A 16,714-nucleotide genomic window follows, 5' to 3' on the forward strand; every position below is an offset into this window, starting at 1 on the left:
CATTACCCAGAATGATATCACATGTCTATACATACAAAATCTAAACACCTGCACAACAGGTACATTAAAGTCCCCAACAGTATGCATTCCAGAAAGATTGCTATTTTAGCTCTACAGGAGTTAAAATATTTCCCATCAGCTTAATGCAGCATGGAGAATCACTTTGTTACAATAACTTGCCAGACACATATTGCAATAATATAGTTTTAAAAAGACTAAGCATGTACTTTGTTATGAAACCCTACTACAATAAACAGAAAATGTTCATGTTAGTCAAAGTCAGTATCAATAAAGATATAATCTTGTATCATATAAACAAAATATTGCTGCTGAACTTGAGAAAGCTAACAGTAAATAATGTGCAGTTTATTAAGCAGGACCGTTCTCTGTCTCCACGAGACAGAGGTGGAAAATATATATATATATATATATATATATATATATATATATATATATATATATATATATATATATAATTACAGTTTTAATTTACACAAACAAAACAAAACAGTAAAGCAAAACCTAACTCCGTTTTGGAGTGCTGACTACACACGTCATGAACCTAAACCATTGCTGGATGTCTAAACCATTTACCAGCCACAACAAATATAATTGCACACACAGTACTATAGAAACAAAAGGAACACACAGTATATTTTGTTAAGTTTCTTTATAGGCTCTTCACACAACAGCCTAGAGCCGACTGACTGCTGTCCTTTTATACTTGTCAGTTGACCTCAATTTACAATAATGAGGCCAACCACCAAAATAATAATAAAAAAACTTGAAATCTACTTGAAATCTCAATCTGAAATGATAAAGCTGGAGAGTCCAATGCAAATTAGGATAAGGTAAAGTATGAAATACAAATACACAACTGTTACTAATTCTTTAGGTACCAGAACCTTAGGCTTCTGGTTTCCACTGTTAACAAAGTTTAAGGTCACAATGTATCATAACAGATGTTGCTTGGCTATTTGAGAATACAATAGCAGAACTCAGAGGACTGTTATGTCAGCACAGTAGGAGCATACATTTTTATTTCTACTGCACCACAGGACATATAATCAATTGCAAAAATATTTCATAGCGTTATTTTTTGTCACAATCAAACTAAGTAGCTGTATGTACAGTCCCAGTTTACTGTTTAAAAATTAATCATATTTCTGTCAACATTGTACTGTGATACTGTGCCTCCTGGTGTCTGCTATGTGGTTTGAAAGATATTCTACATCTGTTATTGTGGAACACACAGAGGAATTCTGCAGGGTCCTTTATAAATAAAACAAGAATACAATTCACTAAAACCACTCATGCGGAATGAACTTTTACTCCACTCAACCCTTTGGAAATGATTTGGTCAGTCCTTATTATTTGTGGCATAACACCAATGGAACACAAGATTCCAGATGGCAGTGGTTAGTCCTAAATTTGAATGCCAATTAAAATATAGATTTTTCTTGAACAAATTCTACAAATTCACGTTTTATTTGTACACTGAGCTTGAGGTAACATTTAATAGGTAATGCATGCATCTCACATGCGACTTTTAGACTATTCCCGCTTGATCAGTGCTGCCAGATTGGCGTTTTTCCCAGCCAAATTTGGCTTGTATTGAAAGAATCTAGAGCTGGTAAATGTTGTCTTTGGGGGTTTGGTTATTTGACTGTTTTTATCATGACTGTTTTTTTTTTTTTTTCTGTTCCGTTCAATTACGAGGTCATCACCTGGGCAGAACTTAAATCATCATGATGCCCTGTATAGTATATCACATCCTTTTTTTATTTTAAATACATGGGAAGCACTTATTTATGCTTTTATATATATATATATATATATATATATATATATATATATATATATATATATATATATGCCAAAAACCGACTAATGGCTTTAACCACCCAAAATTTGGTGGGATGTTGAAAAAAATAAATAAATAAATAAATAAATAATCTTAGGACTGCGCTTGATTACCCTCCCCCAGCTAAGTCAAAGACACACATTACAGCCCACTCACATCTTATTCCTACCCTACCAAATCAAAGCTTATATTACACACCTTTTCTCCCTGCACATTTACAATGTTACCTCCAGAGCACAAAGTGCCATACTAAACCAGTTGCAAGGGCAGTTGTTCATTCCAATCTCTGGATCTCTGCACTGACCAATATACAAAGCAACTTTAAACCTGGGTTTATGTCCACTAGTATGCACGTGTGTTGTCTTCTTCATCAACATTTTTACAAAAAAAATTGTTAGCCTTCTTAAAGTAGTACAGTACTAACTTGTAATAGATGTTCCTATTATTTTCTTCATTGAATCAGACAATTGTGCTGGAGATGCGTGGACTCCTGACTGCAACATTTAAAAAGTGTGCTGGTTATCAGAGACTCTGATTTGGAGTGTACCATCAAGACTGACATGTAGGGAACCGTATACTTATTTTTTCAAGAGGCAAGGCACAGAAAGACTAATTTGACTCCCCCAAGGAAAAGAGATTGCTTCATTGGTGCCTAAGCACTGAAAATAGAGTGGCAAAGATTCTTAAGTTAATTCTTAGTCAAGGTTCTGCCTATAGCAAAAAGTACCGAAACTAAGTTTCTGCATGTTCCAGCTTGACTACATCACTGCCAGATGGTGACCTCTACATATTGTATTATATTTACTGGTAAGCAATGTTTTTCAGTGGGCTCATCCAGCCGTATGGGAAACACATGCTCAATAATACCAACAACAAAGCACCACCCCAACGTGAGCTGTCAAACTGTAAACAGTAACACATCTCCACACTTCTCTAGTCTGTACTTCGTAAAGAAAACCCACCAGTGAAAATCAGGTAAATCCAAGAGAAAAACATGTTCCAAACTACCTCAGCAACAGGTTTTCTGCATTCAATCTTCAGGCTGAACTGCTTTTAACATGAGGGAGTCATCGTAAATATCTATAATGTGATCTCCCATGCACAGATGAACAATCTCTGTAATACACTAATTCTGACTGAAGGTAAGCCACTTCTTACAAAAAGATAGGTGACGTAATCATACATGAAGACATAAGCCCAATATAAGCTCCTTGCAAAGGAGAAGGCTTTTTTGTACAGTGGTATTGGCTCTATGCTTTAGTGCGAGAGCGCCTGGGTTTACACCCATCCTCCGTCTGTGTGTGGACTGCTTTGCCTTGTGTGATGCACCTGCCTGCGTTATCCAAGATCGTTAAATTGGTGTCAGAGTGGGATGCAGGTGCCACGGCACACACTCTTTGGACTGTAGCCTGGTGAGCAAGTCTGGGACGGATTGAGACTGGCAGGAGAAAGTGTAGCACACATGAGGGAAGGCAGCAGCAGGGCTGGTAGGTGATGTAATTACACATGAAGACATAAGCCCGATATATGCTCCCGATATAGCCGGCTCTTTTGTACAGTAGTATCGGTGCTATGCTTTAGTGTGAGAGGTCCCGGGTTTGTGCCCACCCTCTGCCTGTGTGTGGATTGCCTCGCCCTGTGTGATGCACTTGCCTGTGTTAACTGAGATTGCTATAATATATATTTACAGTGCCTATAGAAAGTCTACACCCCCTTGAACTTTGCCTCAGAGTTTCATGCATTTAAATGAGGATTTTTTTCCATTTATCTACACACCATACTCCACACTGTTAAGGGAAAAAAGGTTTTATTGAGAAAAAAAACATTACATATTAAAAATACAAAACGGAAAGATCATAATTGGATAAGTCTCCACCCCCCTGAGTTAATACTTGGTGGAAGCACCTTTGGCAGCAATTACAGCTGTGAGTCTGTTGGGATAGGTCTCTACCAACTTTGCACACCTAGACTTGGCAATATTTGACCATTCCTCTTTACAAAACTGTTCAAGCTCTGTCAAGTTCCTAGGGGAGCACTGATGGACAGCAATCTTCAAGTCATGCCACAAATTTTCAATTTGATTTAGGTCGGGGCTCTGACTGGGGAACTCAAGGACATTTACCTTTTTGTTCCATAGCCACTCCAGTGTAGCTTTGGCTGTGTGCTTTGGGTCATTGTCATGCTGAAAGGTGAACTTCCGTCCCAGTTTCAGCTTTCTTGCAGAGGGCAGTAGGTTTTCCTCAAGGACTTCTCTGTAATTTGGTCCATTAATTTTCCCTTCTATCTTGACAAGTGCCCCAGTCCCTGCCGATGAGAAACATCCCCATAACATAATGCTGCCACCACCATGCTTCACAGTAGGGATGGTGTCCTTTGGGTGATGCGCTGTGTTGAGTTTGCGCCAAACATAACGCTTTGCATTTAGGCCAGTGTGTTTTTTTGCATACTTCAAATGGGATTCAAGGTGGGATTTCTTGAGTAATGGCTTCCTTCTTGTCATACTTGTGGAGTGCTTGAGATATTGTTGTCACGTGCACACTTTGACCAGTTTTGGCCATAAAACCCTGTAGCTCTTGCAAAGTTGCCATTGGCCTCTTGGTAGCCTCTTTGATCAGTCTCTTTCTTTCTTGGTCATCCTGTTTGGAGGCCTAATCTAGGCAGGGTCTTGGTGGTGCCATACACCTTCCACTTCTTAATAATCGTCTTGACTGTGCTCCAAGGGATATTCAATGTCTTTGATATTTTTTTATACCCATCCCCTGATCTGTGCCTCATGGTTGAGACTTTGTTTGAAATGCACTACCCAGCCAAAGAAACACAAAGGAACTGCTGAATTTATCCTGAAATCATGTGAATTATCCAACCAAGCTATTTCAGTTTTTATTTTTAATTAATTTTCTACAAAATTCTAGATTTGTTTTTCACTTGGAAGTTGTGGGTTAGGATGCATAGATAAATGAAAAAAATATATTTTTAATGCATTTTAATTCCAGGCTATAAGGCAACAAAAGGTGACACATTTTTGAAAGGGAGTGTAGACTTTCTATAGGCACTGTATATATATATATAGAGAGAGAGATATACAGTGCCTATAGAAAGTCTACACTCCCTTTCAAAAATGTATATTTATTGCATGAGATCATACAATATAATAAACACTCTAAATGTTGTGAATATTCACACCAGCTTGAGAGTTTTTGCAAGACACTGCCAAACTGTGACACCTCCTGCTCTAGGAGAGTGAGGTGAGAAGCATGTGCATGTCTTTCTATATATGGGTCAGCAGGTGCAATAAAGTGTTCACTGAATACTTGTTTATCTCTGGTATCCAAGATAACCTGCAATACAGCAAAAACATGGGCCACAAAGTCTCCATCTTCTCAATATGATGGCAGATTTTTATTCATCAGGACTTGCAAACTAAATTTGCTATGTCTTTTGATTCCGTATTCTAATTTTGTGTTAACACAGCTCAAGAAAAGTGTATTCAAATATGCATTGTTTCTATTTTTTCTACAATGGTAGGATTTGCCTTTTTTCTATGTTAAAATGTATATGATATTTGGATGCTAAAATGACTATAATACACCATACAACATGCAACCATTTGAATAAGAAAGCAGCCATCATTGGTTTCAATTTTAGATTGCTTTGTAAAATTACCTAAGAAACAAATAAAAAAAAGATTAAGGATAACAGCTGGACTGTTCATCACCTATCACCAAGTTATGTTATTGTCTCATCTTTATTTAATGTGAATAATTATATATATATCTTCCCCACAAAGACTTCATTCCACAGTTGGGATAATGTCTCTAAAAAGGCATCAGAGAAATGTTTTTAGTAATAAAGGGCTTCTGTTAAAGATATAGAATTAAAACCAAATGCAATTAATTTTTTTCAAGTATTCTGGTCATACAATTGTCATTTGAGAATATAAGGCACAGCAATTTGTCCATAATGCACCACACTCTCCTAATATATTAGACATTATCTCTCTACCTTTTCCTATTATAGGCTTTAAAGAAATGACTTGCACTAACATGCTATTAAAAAGCAACCCTAATAATTACATTAATAACAGATCTGTTGAATGTCAGGTCTTGCTTATCATAATCATTTTGGTTACATTCTCAAAGCCATTTACTCCAAATTGCCTTGTTTCCCCCCCCCCCAGATGGCAGAAACGTACCCAATAAAGTCTTTCAGGCAAAAATGTGCTAGCCCTTTGTCTCAACAAGTTTTGTGTGAGTTTAGTCCTACAGTGTATTGTTCCTGAAATCGTTTTTTTTTTCCCTGGGAAACTGTTCCACTCAGGATAGTATATTACAAAGTTGAACATATGTGGAGGTATGAGAGGAGGGGGTTGTATTGGGATTTTAAGACTTTTTCTGTTAGTAAAAGTTGGGATAATACAGTATCTATTGGTAATGTTCTATTCATTGGATTTGACTACACTAGTATTGACTTGAAGTAAATACCCTGCCATTTGAAGAAGCATAAATCAATGAATGCAATCATGAATGTAAAAATAGTCGTGGTTAATTATAGATAGAGGCACAGTGATTTTCTCTCCACAATAAATTATCTACATATTTACATACACTAGTTTATATTGTAGTATTGACATATAATCACAGTGTTACCATATGACTTGTTATTGCTGTTGAAGCAAAACACCTGAGCATTTTCATTCAAGGCACAGTGAAGGGATGTCTTGTGAGGGTTTTCCAAACGCATTTTTTTAGAGGTGCATGCAGTGCTCGTTTGCTGTGAGGTGTGGGTAAAATACATTTCCATAGGACACATTTTTGTGAATGGTGGGCCTTGTTAAATAGAGAGCAGGCGCGTCCGGGCCCCCTCCCCTCCCCCACCCCCATACCCCCCCAGAGAGATCTCTGTAACAGACATTGAATAATAGATTGATTAAATAACAAAATGGGATTCATATTATATCCCTTTAAACTGTGAAGAAAACAAACAAAAATAAAAGCTTTCCAAAACTAACTTAACATACAACTTTCGTGTGGTTCCCAAGATAAGCAAATTATAAATCAAAGGAAAATATTATTTATAGTTCTATAGTCGCAACATTAAAAAAAAAAAAAAAATCTAAAATAACAAGGACTTGTTACCTACCATGAGAAGTGATTTGAAGAAAGAGACGGGGATCTGCTGCCCTGATTGCTGCAGAAAAGTTATCCCCCCTCTCCGGGACTTGTGCTCTTCTCTCGGGCATAAGCCGGACTCTCAGCCGACCCCCCTCGGCACCCAACCACCTGTCCACCACCCGAGAAAGGTCCATCTTCAGGAAAACTACGGAGGCATCCTCTTCAGATGCTAAGCTACCACAACCGGCACGGACGTCTGTGTCCCCTATCTCAACCACAATCTGGTTAGATTTCCTGCTGGGTTTGCTCAAACCTAAATTCAGAACCTTGGACGGCGGCCGCTTGCGTTTATAGGGGAGCTGTCCAGCGCCGGTGGAGTTGTCTGTCTCGAGACTTTTTGGCTCATTGGATTTGGTCTCCAGTAAAGTACAGACAGTCCTTTGTAGAGGCTGGCACCGCATTCTCAAGCTGGATCGCACCGTATAGCACGAATTGTAAGTCTGACAATCGCTGTTCAATGGGCGCTTCATCAGCTCTGACAAGTAGGTTCGGAAGAGAGCTGGGATGGCAAAATCCACAGCCAGATTTTTCCTCTTAAGTCGAGACATGTAAGTCTGATTGTCGTCTTTTTTAGTGTTGCCATTAGCAGGATTAGGTGTATTTCTGTTATTAAGAATAATACCCGGGGGTGATTTTTCGAAGGTAAGCTCCAGCTCAGCTAAAAACACAGCTGTTAAAATCATGAAAAATAATCGACTACTTCGCATGATACAAAGTGAAGTTTCTCTTGTCGAAAGAGAAAGCAACAATTCGAAGAAAATAAATAAAAAAATATAACTAGATTATTTTACTTCGAACTTAATGTTTACTTTTATGTTGGGTTTGCAAAAGAGCTTGCCGATGCCATTCCCCCATTTGTACATTTGACAAGTTGAATTCCGTTACGTGAAGTTTTGTGGTGTGTTCTAATGAAGCTTGTTGAAACAGACTTCTTGGTGCGCTCACCTCCTGTCAGGTGCTTCTTCAGTCAGCCTAGCTGCATACTCGTTTGGAATTAAAAACATACTTTACAGCAACATAATCAAATCCTAAATTTGTTCTCTTAAAATAAATCATCTTACAAGGTCCAGATATTTAAAGCATGTTATTTTGCACAAATTTACATTTAAAAAAAAAACAAAACTGCGCGTTAAAAAAGAAAACGAAGAAAAGCCAGTTTTGCTCCCCTGGTTTCTGAAAGGTGTGCATCTGTTTGTGGTTGTCGTGCGCAAGTTATAAAATAAATTATCTTTAATTCGGTTTGACGCAATAGTGCTCATCTAAAGTTACTACTGCAGCGTGCTTTCCAAACAATTACTACCTCCTGATAAGTTGTACCACGAATAGGAAGCCCATCTCGTGTCCAGGATTTTTCTTAGCAGTGTTATAGTGCGTTTTTGTGTATGTTTGCATGTATGTATGTACAGTTCTTACAAGCGCTTGTGTGTGTGTGTGTCCGTGCGCTTTTAAACAGTCTCGTGATCCTCTCATGCAAGCGAGTAAACTCACTACAACGTCACTGCCAACTCACTCGCCAGCAGCCGAAGAACTAGAAAATACATAATTTGGTAAATAAATAATAATTAAAATAATAACAATGCCATTTTACTACCGACAGAATCTTCACAGTGTTAATATTTCAAGGAAGCGTGACGTGGGTGTGAAGGCAGGCTTGATCATTTTATTGCACCACATTAAATTAGACATTTCAGTGACACAAGTGGAGCAGGGGTTTTTTTTTTTCTACTAATAATTTGCAATAAACCATTAGATGCATGGGCAATTGGGGTGAATCATCACCACCACACTCCCCCGTCTTCGCTTCTGACGATTGCGCTGCTGTAACTGCGAAAAAAAAAAAAAAACTGCCTTAAGGTCTCTCACGAAAAGTCGACACGCTCTTCTATAACACTGACAGCCGACCTGCCTGCCTGCCTGCCTGCCAGCGTGGGGACGATAAGGAAATGCAATAACTTTATATATTTTAAATGTTTGTATTAGGATTGCTATTGTTTTCATGAGCGACATGAAATGACATCTGTGTTTTTTGTTTGCTATCGGCGTGCTGAATGCCATGATACTATATACACAATATATTAATATTAAATAAATGCAAATTCACATATCTTAGATAGCTGTTTATGCTACTTTTCTCCCACAGTATTTTTATTTTTTATTTTGTTTTGTTGATGTGGGCATGTGCACTGTTAGTGTTAAACCACACAAGTGACGTTTGTCTTTGCCTGTAGATTGTGTATTTATACAAACTGACAAGGTAACTGGCAAGAACACAATTTCATATTAATATGAAATATAAATAAAATAACTAAAAAACAAAAATCATATACAATGCCTTTGTGTGAATTTATATTAAACTTAATAGCTGTTTGGTGGGTATGTTTCTATTATAGGTGACATTATAATGCAATCTAAAGTATTGTGAAATACAGGAATAAACAACAATTTGGCCATGCTTTATTTATATGGCACTTTACTGGTTATAAAATGTTAACAACCAGCTTACTAATACATTAACAATGCTGTTCTTTCTTTTGTTAATGTTTATTATATGGCAACCTACATATTAACTAATGAGACTGCTGGGGAACACTGTGAGTCTGCACGGTTTATTCAGCCCAGGGTTCCATCTGTTTTGTTAGAAGTTATTAAGATAAATCTCTTGTATGGCCAATCTACTTCTGCACTATCCATCTATTTGTCTGCCTACTTATCTAGCCAAAGACAAATTGAGAGGGAGAGCTGGAGAAAATTAAAGCTCAATTACATAGGTGGTGTTGGCTGCTTCCAAGAGGCAGGATGATTGTAATTAATAATCTAATGGCCTCAGTTCTGTGGACTTGTATTATTTGTGTGTAGCCTCCACAGTCTCTAATAAAACAGATACATGCTGCACTGTCCATGGGCTGAGACAGATTACACCAAAATGTCATTAGCATGACATTTTCAGATAGTAAAAACACTCAATAAAGTTACCAACTCAGACATTTAATTTAGAGGCTAGTGAGTAGTCCAAAATTGTTTCTTATTTGTTTTAGACTTGTATAAATATTTTTTCCTTTCAGATAAAAGTAATGTTAATGGGGATTGGAGTAAATAGCTTTGAGAATCTTCCCATTGTGTTTTTACCTGCCTTTGGATGAGGGAGCAGGGGCTTTCTGGTTACAGGCTGGTTGGCAGGAGCATGTTTCGGAGGACGCGTGTTTCAGCTTCCGTTTCCCGAGTTTGCTGGGGGTTGCAGTGGTGAACCGGGATAAAAATAATAATTGGGCATTACAAACTGAGGAGAAATCCAGGGTAAAAACCATTGGCGACGACTAAATTAAAAAAAAAATAAAATAAACAATAAATAAATAAAAAACAAAACAAGAGAGGTCTCTGAAGAGACACTGAAGCCTTTACTTTCTTTGCCAGGCTGGATAAGTCTTTTTTTATCAGACCTTCGCACAGTAGATTTGACAAGACTGCCACAATATTAAAAGAGTGTGCTGAAAGCTTTCAAGTGCATACAAATAAAAAGAGACAAGGTGAACCAAACTTTGAATTGGTTTTTAGAAGATTATTTTCATTTTAGTAATATTTTTGTCCTAGCAGGTGTAATGAAATTGAAATATCAATTACATTTTACCTATTGGAAGAGTCCAGAATCCCTAGCTTCACAGTTAGGTTTGAGATCTATTTTTGTGTTTCTGAGCAATTTCAAAATCAGTTCCGAGCAGCTGTGCCCAGAGAGGGTGAGGAGATTTTAGAAAAGCTGTTTATAGGACAGTGTGTTCACTCTTATAGAGCTCCCGTTCCCAACCCTGTTGTTCCACCTGCAGTTAGTCAAGTTTCTGAAGTGTCTGGGAGCCTGTTGTCTGTGACGGGTTAGCATGAGCTCTCTCTGTCCACAGTGGTTGGTGTAGCAGCTCTATAGAGTGTGTGTGATCTCTAACAGAGGTACAGGGATCTGCAATGTAGGATCCTAAATTTTGCCATTGCCACCAACTTCTTTGTGAGCATCATAAATGCTGAGGTGACATTGTTTCACAGATTTTTATAAATTTTTTTATCCTGCACATATGATGATCACCTTTTAAAAAGCACTTTTTGATAGTCTAAGATATCAGTTCACTGATATCCCAATGTCAAGCTGTCCAATTTTCTGCTGAGACAGGCAGAATATACATCATGAAAAGGATATAGTGAACCATGTTTATTATACAACAAATACAATCAATTGTACATACTGAAATAGCCGGTATCAAGCTATAATTTCATCCTCAGCGATCAGAAAGGGTAATGCAGGCCCTAAATACTCTCCCTTCTCAGTACTTTCCCCCTGTTCCTGGGTTGTTCAGGAAGGTTAGAAGTTTGCACTCTCTGTGATAAGAAATGTCCCTGAACATTCACGCTATCACGAATTTCACGGAAATTGTGTATTTGACTTGCCTACCATGAAAAATATGCATTTTATTTTCCTTACAGTATTTTACATTACTGTACTCTTCACCTCTGGCAGACTAGCTGTGCCCCCCTCCAGAGCCAACTCCTGGAGGGGGGCACACCTCGGTGGTGGAACAACCTACCCACGGATATCAGGACTGCTCAGTCCCTTACCACCTTCCGGCACTTCCTCAAGCATTGATCGAGCAGATCAATAGAAACACGGCTGCTCAGAAGGAGCAGAACAAGCGATGGAGACAGGGGAGGGTGCTACCAGATCCGGAGCCAACTGAGTTGGAACTGCTGCTCCAAAAGTGGGAGCAGGCAAGAGAGGAACCGATGTCTGCAGCCCCAGAGGGAGAAGCCCCACTGTCTCTGGCTCTAGAGGGAGAAGCACTGCTGGGAGAAGCCCCGCTGTAACCTGTACCTGAACAAGGGGTACAGCTGATGGAGCGATCAGTACAGCCGACAAAGCGAGAGGTATCACTGGTGGCTACAGTGAAGGGGGAGGAGGTGAAGAGCACACTTCCACCACAGCCCAGACATCCACCCCTGCGATACATTCCGGTGCTACTGCGGGTGTTCCCTTGCACCCCTGCTCTAGACCTGGAGCACCAGGACTCTGCACCATCAGCCACAGCTCGGCCCCTGGTTCCCTACTCTGCTCTTCCAGTGCACCCTGACATCGCTTCACTGCTGCCAGATGTCGCTTGTGCTCCCCCTGTAAGCTGCTTTGCTCCCCCTAGGTGATCGGATATCGTTTACTGGTCCCCAGGTGAAGACCTATGCCCGCTGCTGCAGCCTCCTGTTCCCCTGCAGTCGCCCCAGTCATCCCGGTGGGGTCCTGTGTCACCTGTTCTTGGTCCATCTCTGGAAGCGCCAGAAGGACCAACCCACCCTCAAGCCCGCCCTTGGAAGAGGGCGAAAATTAACATTTGTGGACTTGAGGGTGGGTGGTCTTTTAAGGGTGGAGGGAGATGGCCGGTGTCTTGTAAAGATATGGGGGAGGATGTATGAGCAGGGAGAGGGTTAATTTCCTCCCTGCTAGAAAAAAAAATGTGTGGGTGCACATTTGTATTTGATTATTTTATGATATTTGTGTTAATTGTTTTATTATTGATTACCCCCTGCACCTGGTGATCATTGTAAATTAGAGCCAGGTGCAGGGTATTTAAAGACAGCAGCCAGTCTATTCAGAACTAATGGAAATAAAAAAACTAATGGAAATAAAAATGAAAACATATGTTGACACATTCTGATTGATTTGTATGTTTGCACCTGACAGTGTTAAGCTACTTCCAAGGTCAATATAGTTAACTGCTGATAATAGAAAAACATTTTTTTTTTTTTTTACATTAAGTTGACAGTTGAGTGAATGTACAAATATTTTTAGAAGCTTGTAAGGTTACATCTGAGGTGATGCAAGTCTATACTGCTTAGGTTATGCACGTTTATTCTGCTGATAAAAAAAGCAGGAAAAGTAGGAAAAGCAGCTAGTTAGTTATGATAGGATAGGAGGCGTTGAAGGTGAAATGACTAGTGAAATGGAAGTGCAAGACTACCTTGAAGTATGGCTTGCATGACAAATAAGATCTATTAAATTATTTTGTTAGCTACAACCAGTTTGATAGAGCCCAATCACTCTCTTGCCATTCTGCTGGGGCTAAAATGGATCACAATTTCCTGTCACTCTGTACATATGCTGTCATCTTTGCAACTTAATGAGTTCACCACACTGCCCCCTCCTACCTCCAATCCCTCATGTCTCCCTACACCCCCTCAAGCCCTCTTCACTCCTCTATGGGCTGTCTGGTCATGCCTTCCTTCACTCTCCACCCTCCTGTGCCCACTCCTTCTCTTTCCTAATCCCTCTTTGGTGGAACCATCCATCCAGCGCATCTTCAAACCCACGTGTTTAGACTACATTTCTAGATCTCTTGATCTACCCCCTCATACTAAGCACTGTATTCAACTTATCTACGCACTATGTTACTGGATCCTCAGCTGATGCACTATCCTTGCACTATGGCAATACTGATATGTTATTGTAGATATAAATTGTTTTAATCTTATCTTGTATTTAAATATATTCGTTTTGCATTGTAACCCTGCGCTGCCCTGTGACACCTATTGCCTTGGATAAAGGCGTCTGCCAAATAATAATAATAATAATAATAATAATAATAATAATAATAATAATAATAATAATAAGGGCATTTCTGTGGCGTGTTCCAAATCACTCCTGACAAAACTGACTTATTTTCTGATTGATGAAAGGAAATAACCATTCTCTTACCTGCCCTCCAAATATTGTCTTTCAAATAATGTAGGCTAAAAGCAGCTTCCTGGGTGTTCCATTATGTTCAATATTTATATTTAAAAAAATTTAGTTACAGTAAATACAGTAAAAATGAAGGGTGGTTGTAACTAATCAAGCACATAGCTGCATGCTACAGGAAGTTATTTAATCATTCCTCAGAGTGGCATAAGACTGACAGAGCACGAAATCCTACACCATAACCTGTTAGTACTACATGATTTTAGCACAGTTTTCTTACATTGTATTCTTATTTATTTTACCAATAAACAACTCTGTTAGTCCTCTGCATTTTCCAGTAAAACAGATTTTAAATATTTCTAAAACTGTACAACCAGCCATAAGGCAGGTGCATTGTCAAGACCAGAGGTATGATTTCAATTGAGAGAGTAAACCGGCAACTGCCATTGCATACACGTTAAACCAAGCAGTAAAAACATCAGGCATGATGATAAATAAAGGGTTTTCACACAGAATTGAAATATTACTGCTCATAGCGGCCAGATTAGTGTAGTTCAGATCAGTATTCTGTACACTTGCAGTATCTGAATAGGGTCCCTTACCAACTGGTTTCAAAGAGTTTTCTGTATTTATTTATTGGATTTTGAGAAAACTTAAAAAATAAGAACCCAAGCCAAGTAAACATTTCAACTAGTGCCTTCACCAGTGAAAGATTCACCTTGATGTTGTTTCCTCATATTTCATTAATTTATTTCACCGTTTAGATTAACAGCATTTTTTTTTCCTACACAAGATTGTTTTCTCATATATTCAAGCTGAAGGAGCAAAATCTAGTGTAACATTTAGATGACAGCACCATAAGCATTTTCTTTGGGTTGCCAACTGTGTATTGCTTATTAAAAGAAAGATGTCTTTGCAGGTTGGTCTGCTGAGATGCACAATCTTCATACACAGTGACATCCCTGTGAGCAGAGGAAAACACATTACTGCAAAGCAAACAAATATCAAAAACCAACAACCAACAAAGAGACAGACAATCTTTACCAGTTTGATATGCCTTTTACAAAATGAACATGCTAATTTTGAGCTGTCTCACCCAGATGGCTGGAACACTGTATTCATAAAAGCAGTCATTATTTCACATTAAAGCTCTAATAATGATTGCACTTCATCCCACAAGATCTTATAAGCACATTAGAAGTGTCTGATTCATTTGGTTTGTGCTGTGGAGAGGGAGAATGGAATATGTTCATCCAGAGTTATTTATTGATATTTATTGATAACAACCAGCTTCTTGATTTATTGCATTAAGTTACAATTTTATGACGAGAGCTTAAGGATCTCAGTATGATAGCTGGAGTCCTGGGATTTTGGTGTGTGTTGTACAGGATGGCAGTGTGTGAAGCAGCAGATCTGAATAACTTTTAGGCGACCTTCACAGGTTGTTATGAAGCTCAACTCATGGGCAGTGTTGTGAGATGCACTGCTGTTGCATTGTCATACCCCTGTCCAGCAAGTCTGATTCTTTTGGATAGTGGTGTGCAAAGTTATTGGTTCTCACCCAGACTCTACCTTGTTACACTTACAGTAAATAATTTAGCAAATTCCTTTCATTAAGTTGTGTAAATGCCAGAATATTAGAGCTGTGTTTCCTATTGAAATACAAGTTAATTTACTAAGGGTGTGACATCAAACTGGGATCCAGACTTATATTTGATTTACTGGACCTCACCTTTGAAAGTGATCTGCAGAAAAAGTAAAGTGCTGACTGGTCCATCCTTACTGAGCAGATCGTTGTTTTACTAAAATGACGTCAGATTTCTTAAAATCCATTGTGCTGTACATTTGATAGAGAAGGCGGGGACCAGTTTTTTAAATATAAAGTGTTGGTGACTTCTTCCCATAGTGATTGGGAGACATTTCTTCAGAAGCTCCCAATATATGTATTGCTGTGGTATAGCAATGCATTCTGGAAGCAACTACACTCGTCAGGTGTCTGCATCTCCCTTATAAAAGTTTTCCATAGTAAAAACATAGCAAAGTGTAATAAAGCATAGTGAAAGAATGGTAAAGTATGGTTAAGCATGGTAAGATCCAACAAGGTATCGTGAAGTGTATTAATAAACCTGACAAATCAGAGTAAACTATGGTAAATGTGCTAAAGGCATAGTATAACAATGGGAAAAGCATGGGAAAAGTGCAAAAATACTGTGATAAACATTTTTATAAGGGCTGTATCCTCTAATACTTTAAGAACTGTACTATATACAGAATGCATCTGTCCTGATTACAGCACTTTGTCATAATAGTCATGAGGTAAGTCTAAAAAGCAAAGCTTTTGTCTGAATAAAAACTTTTTGAAGAGAATCCACTGTGGTAGAATGCACAAAAGAGCAAAGTGATTTAAACTTGTCACTAGACAATGGAGAGCCACATATTAAAATATTTTAGATAAAGACGCCCTATTGATATAATTTACTAGTATCAGGAGGAAGCCAAATTAATTTTGAATAAAGGTACCAATCTAATTTTGCTGAAAGTCAAAATCAACAGTTTGTTATACAGAATTGTAAAACTGTAATTTACTCTTTCTTGAAGTACCATGGTTTCCCAAAATGTCAAAGACAACTGAAACCCAATGAACCGAAATCTTTTGTGTCTCAAGCGTTTATAATAATGTGACGCATAACCACTAGTTTTTCAAATCCAACCTTCTATCTCCCGTGTCAGTGAATTCCCACATCCTTCCACACATGACCTTTAAATGCTAAGATTTATTTTAGTCACGCCAACAGGCCTCACTATGAAATTAATTATTTACATATCCTAAACAATTAATAGCTATACTTACTTAAACAATTCAATGTCTGTATCATGACTACTTTCTTTGGGTGTCTGTGATGTTAGCGTTTGCTGAATACCTGGCTGCTGGTCCTACCTCTCAACTGGAGAAGGAATCCATTGCCCTCTGAAAGAACA

The 16,714-nt window shown here is 38.4% G+C and overlaps 1 protein-coding gene across 1 annotated transcript in view; it reads right to left on the minus strand.

The window, feature by feature from the left end:
* LOC121317338 (ALK tyrosine kinase receptor-like) overlaps positions 1-8,539 on the minus strand; it is a 29,265-nt gene extending 20,726 nt beyond the window's left edge. Inside the window, exon 1 of the mRNA XM_041253170.1 lies at positions 7,004-8,539. Coding sequence (XP_041109104.1) covers positions 7,004-7,742 — 739 coding nt within the window. The 5' untranslated portion in view covers positions 7,743-8,539. The remainder of the gene's footprint in view (positions 1-7,003) is intronic.
* Between the last annotated feature and the right edge of the window lie 8,175 nt (positions 8,540-16,714).

Source organism: Polyodon spathula, chromosome 6, assembly GCF_017654505.1.
Source record: "Polyodon spathula isolate WHYD16114869_AA chromosome 6, ASM1765450v1, whole genome shotgun sequence".
Classification (NCBI taxonomy): Eukaryota; Metazoa; Chordata; class Actinopteri; order Acipenseriformes; family Polyodontidae; genus Polyodon; species Polyodon spathula.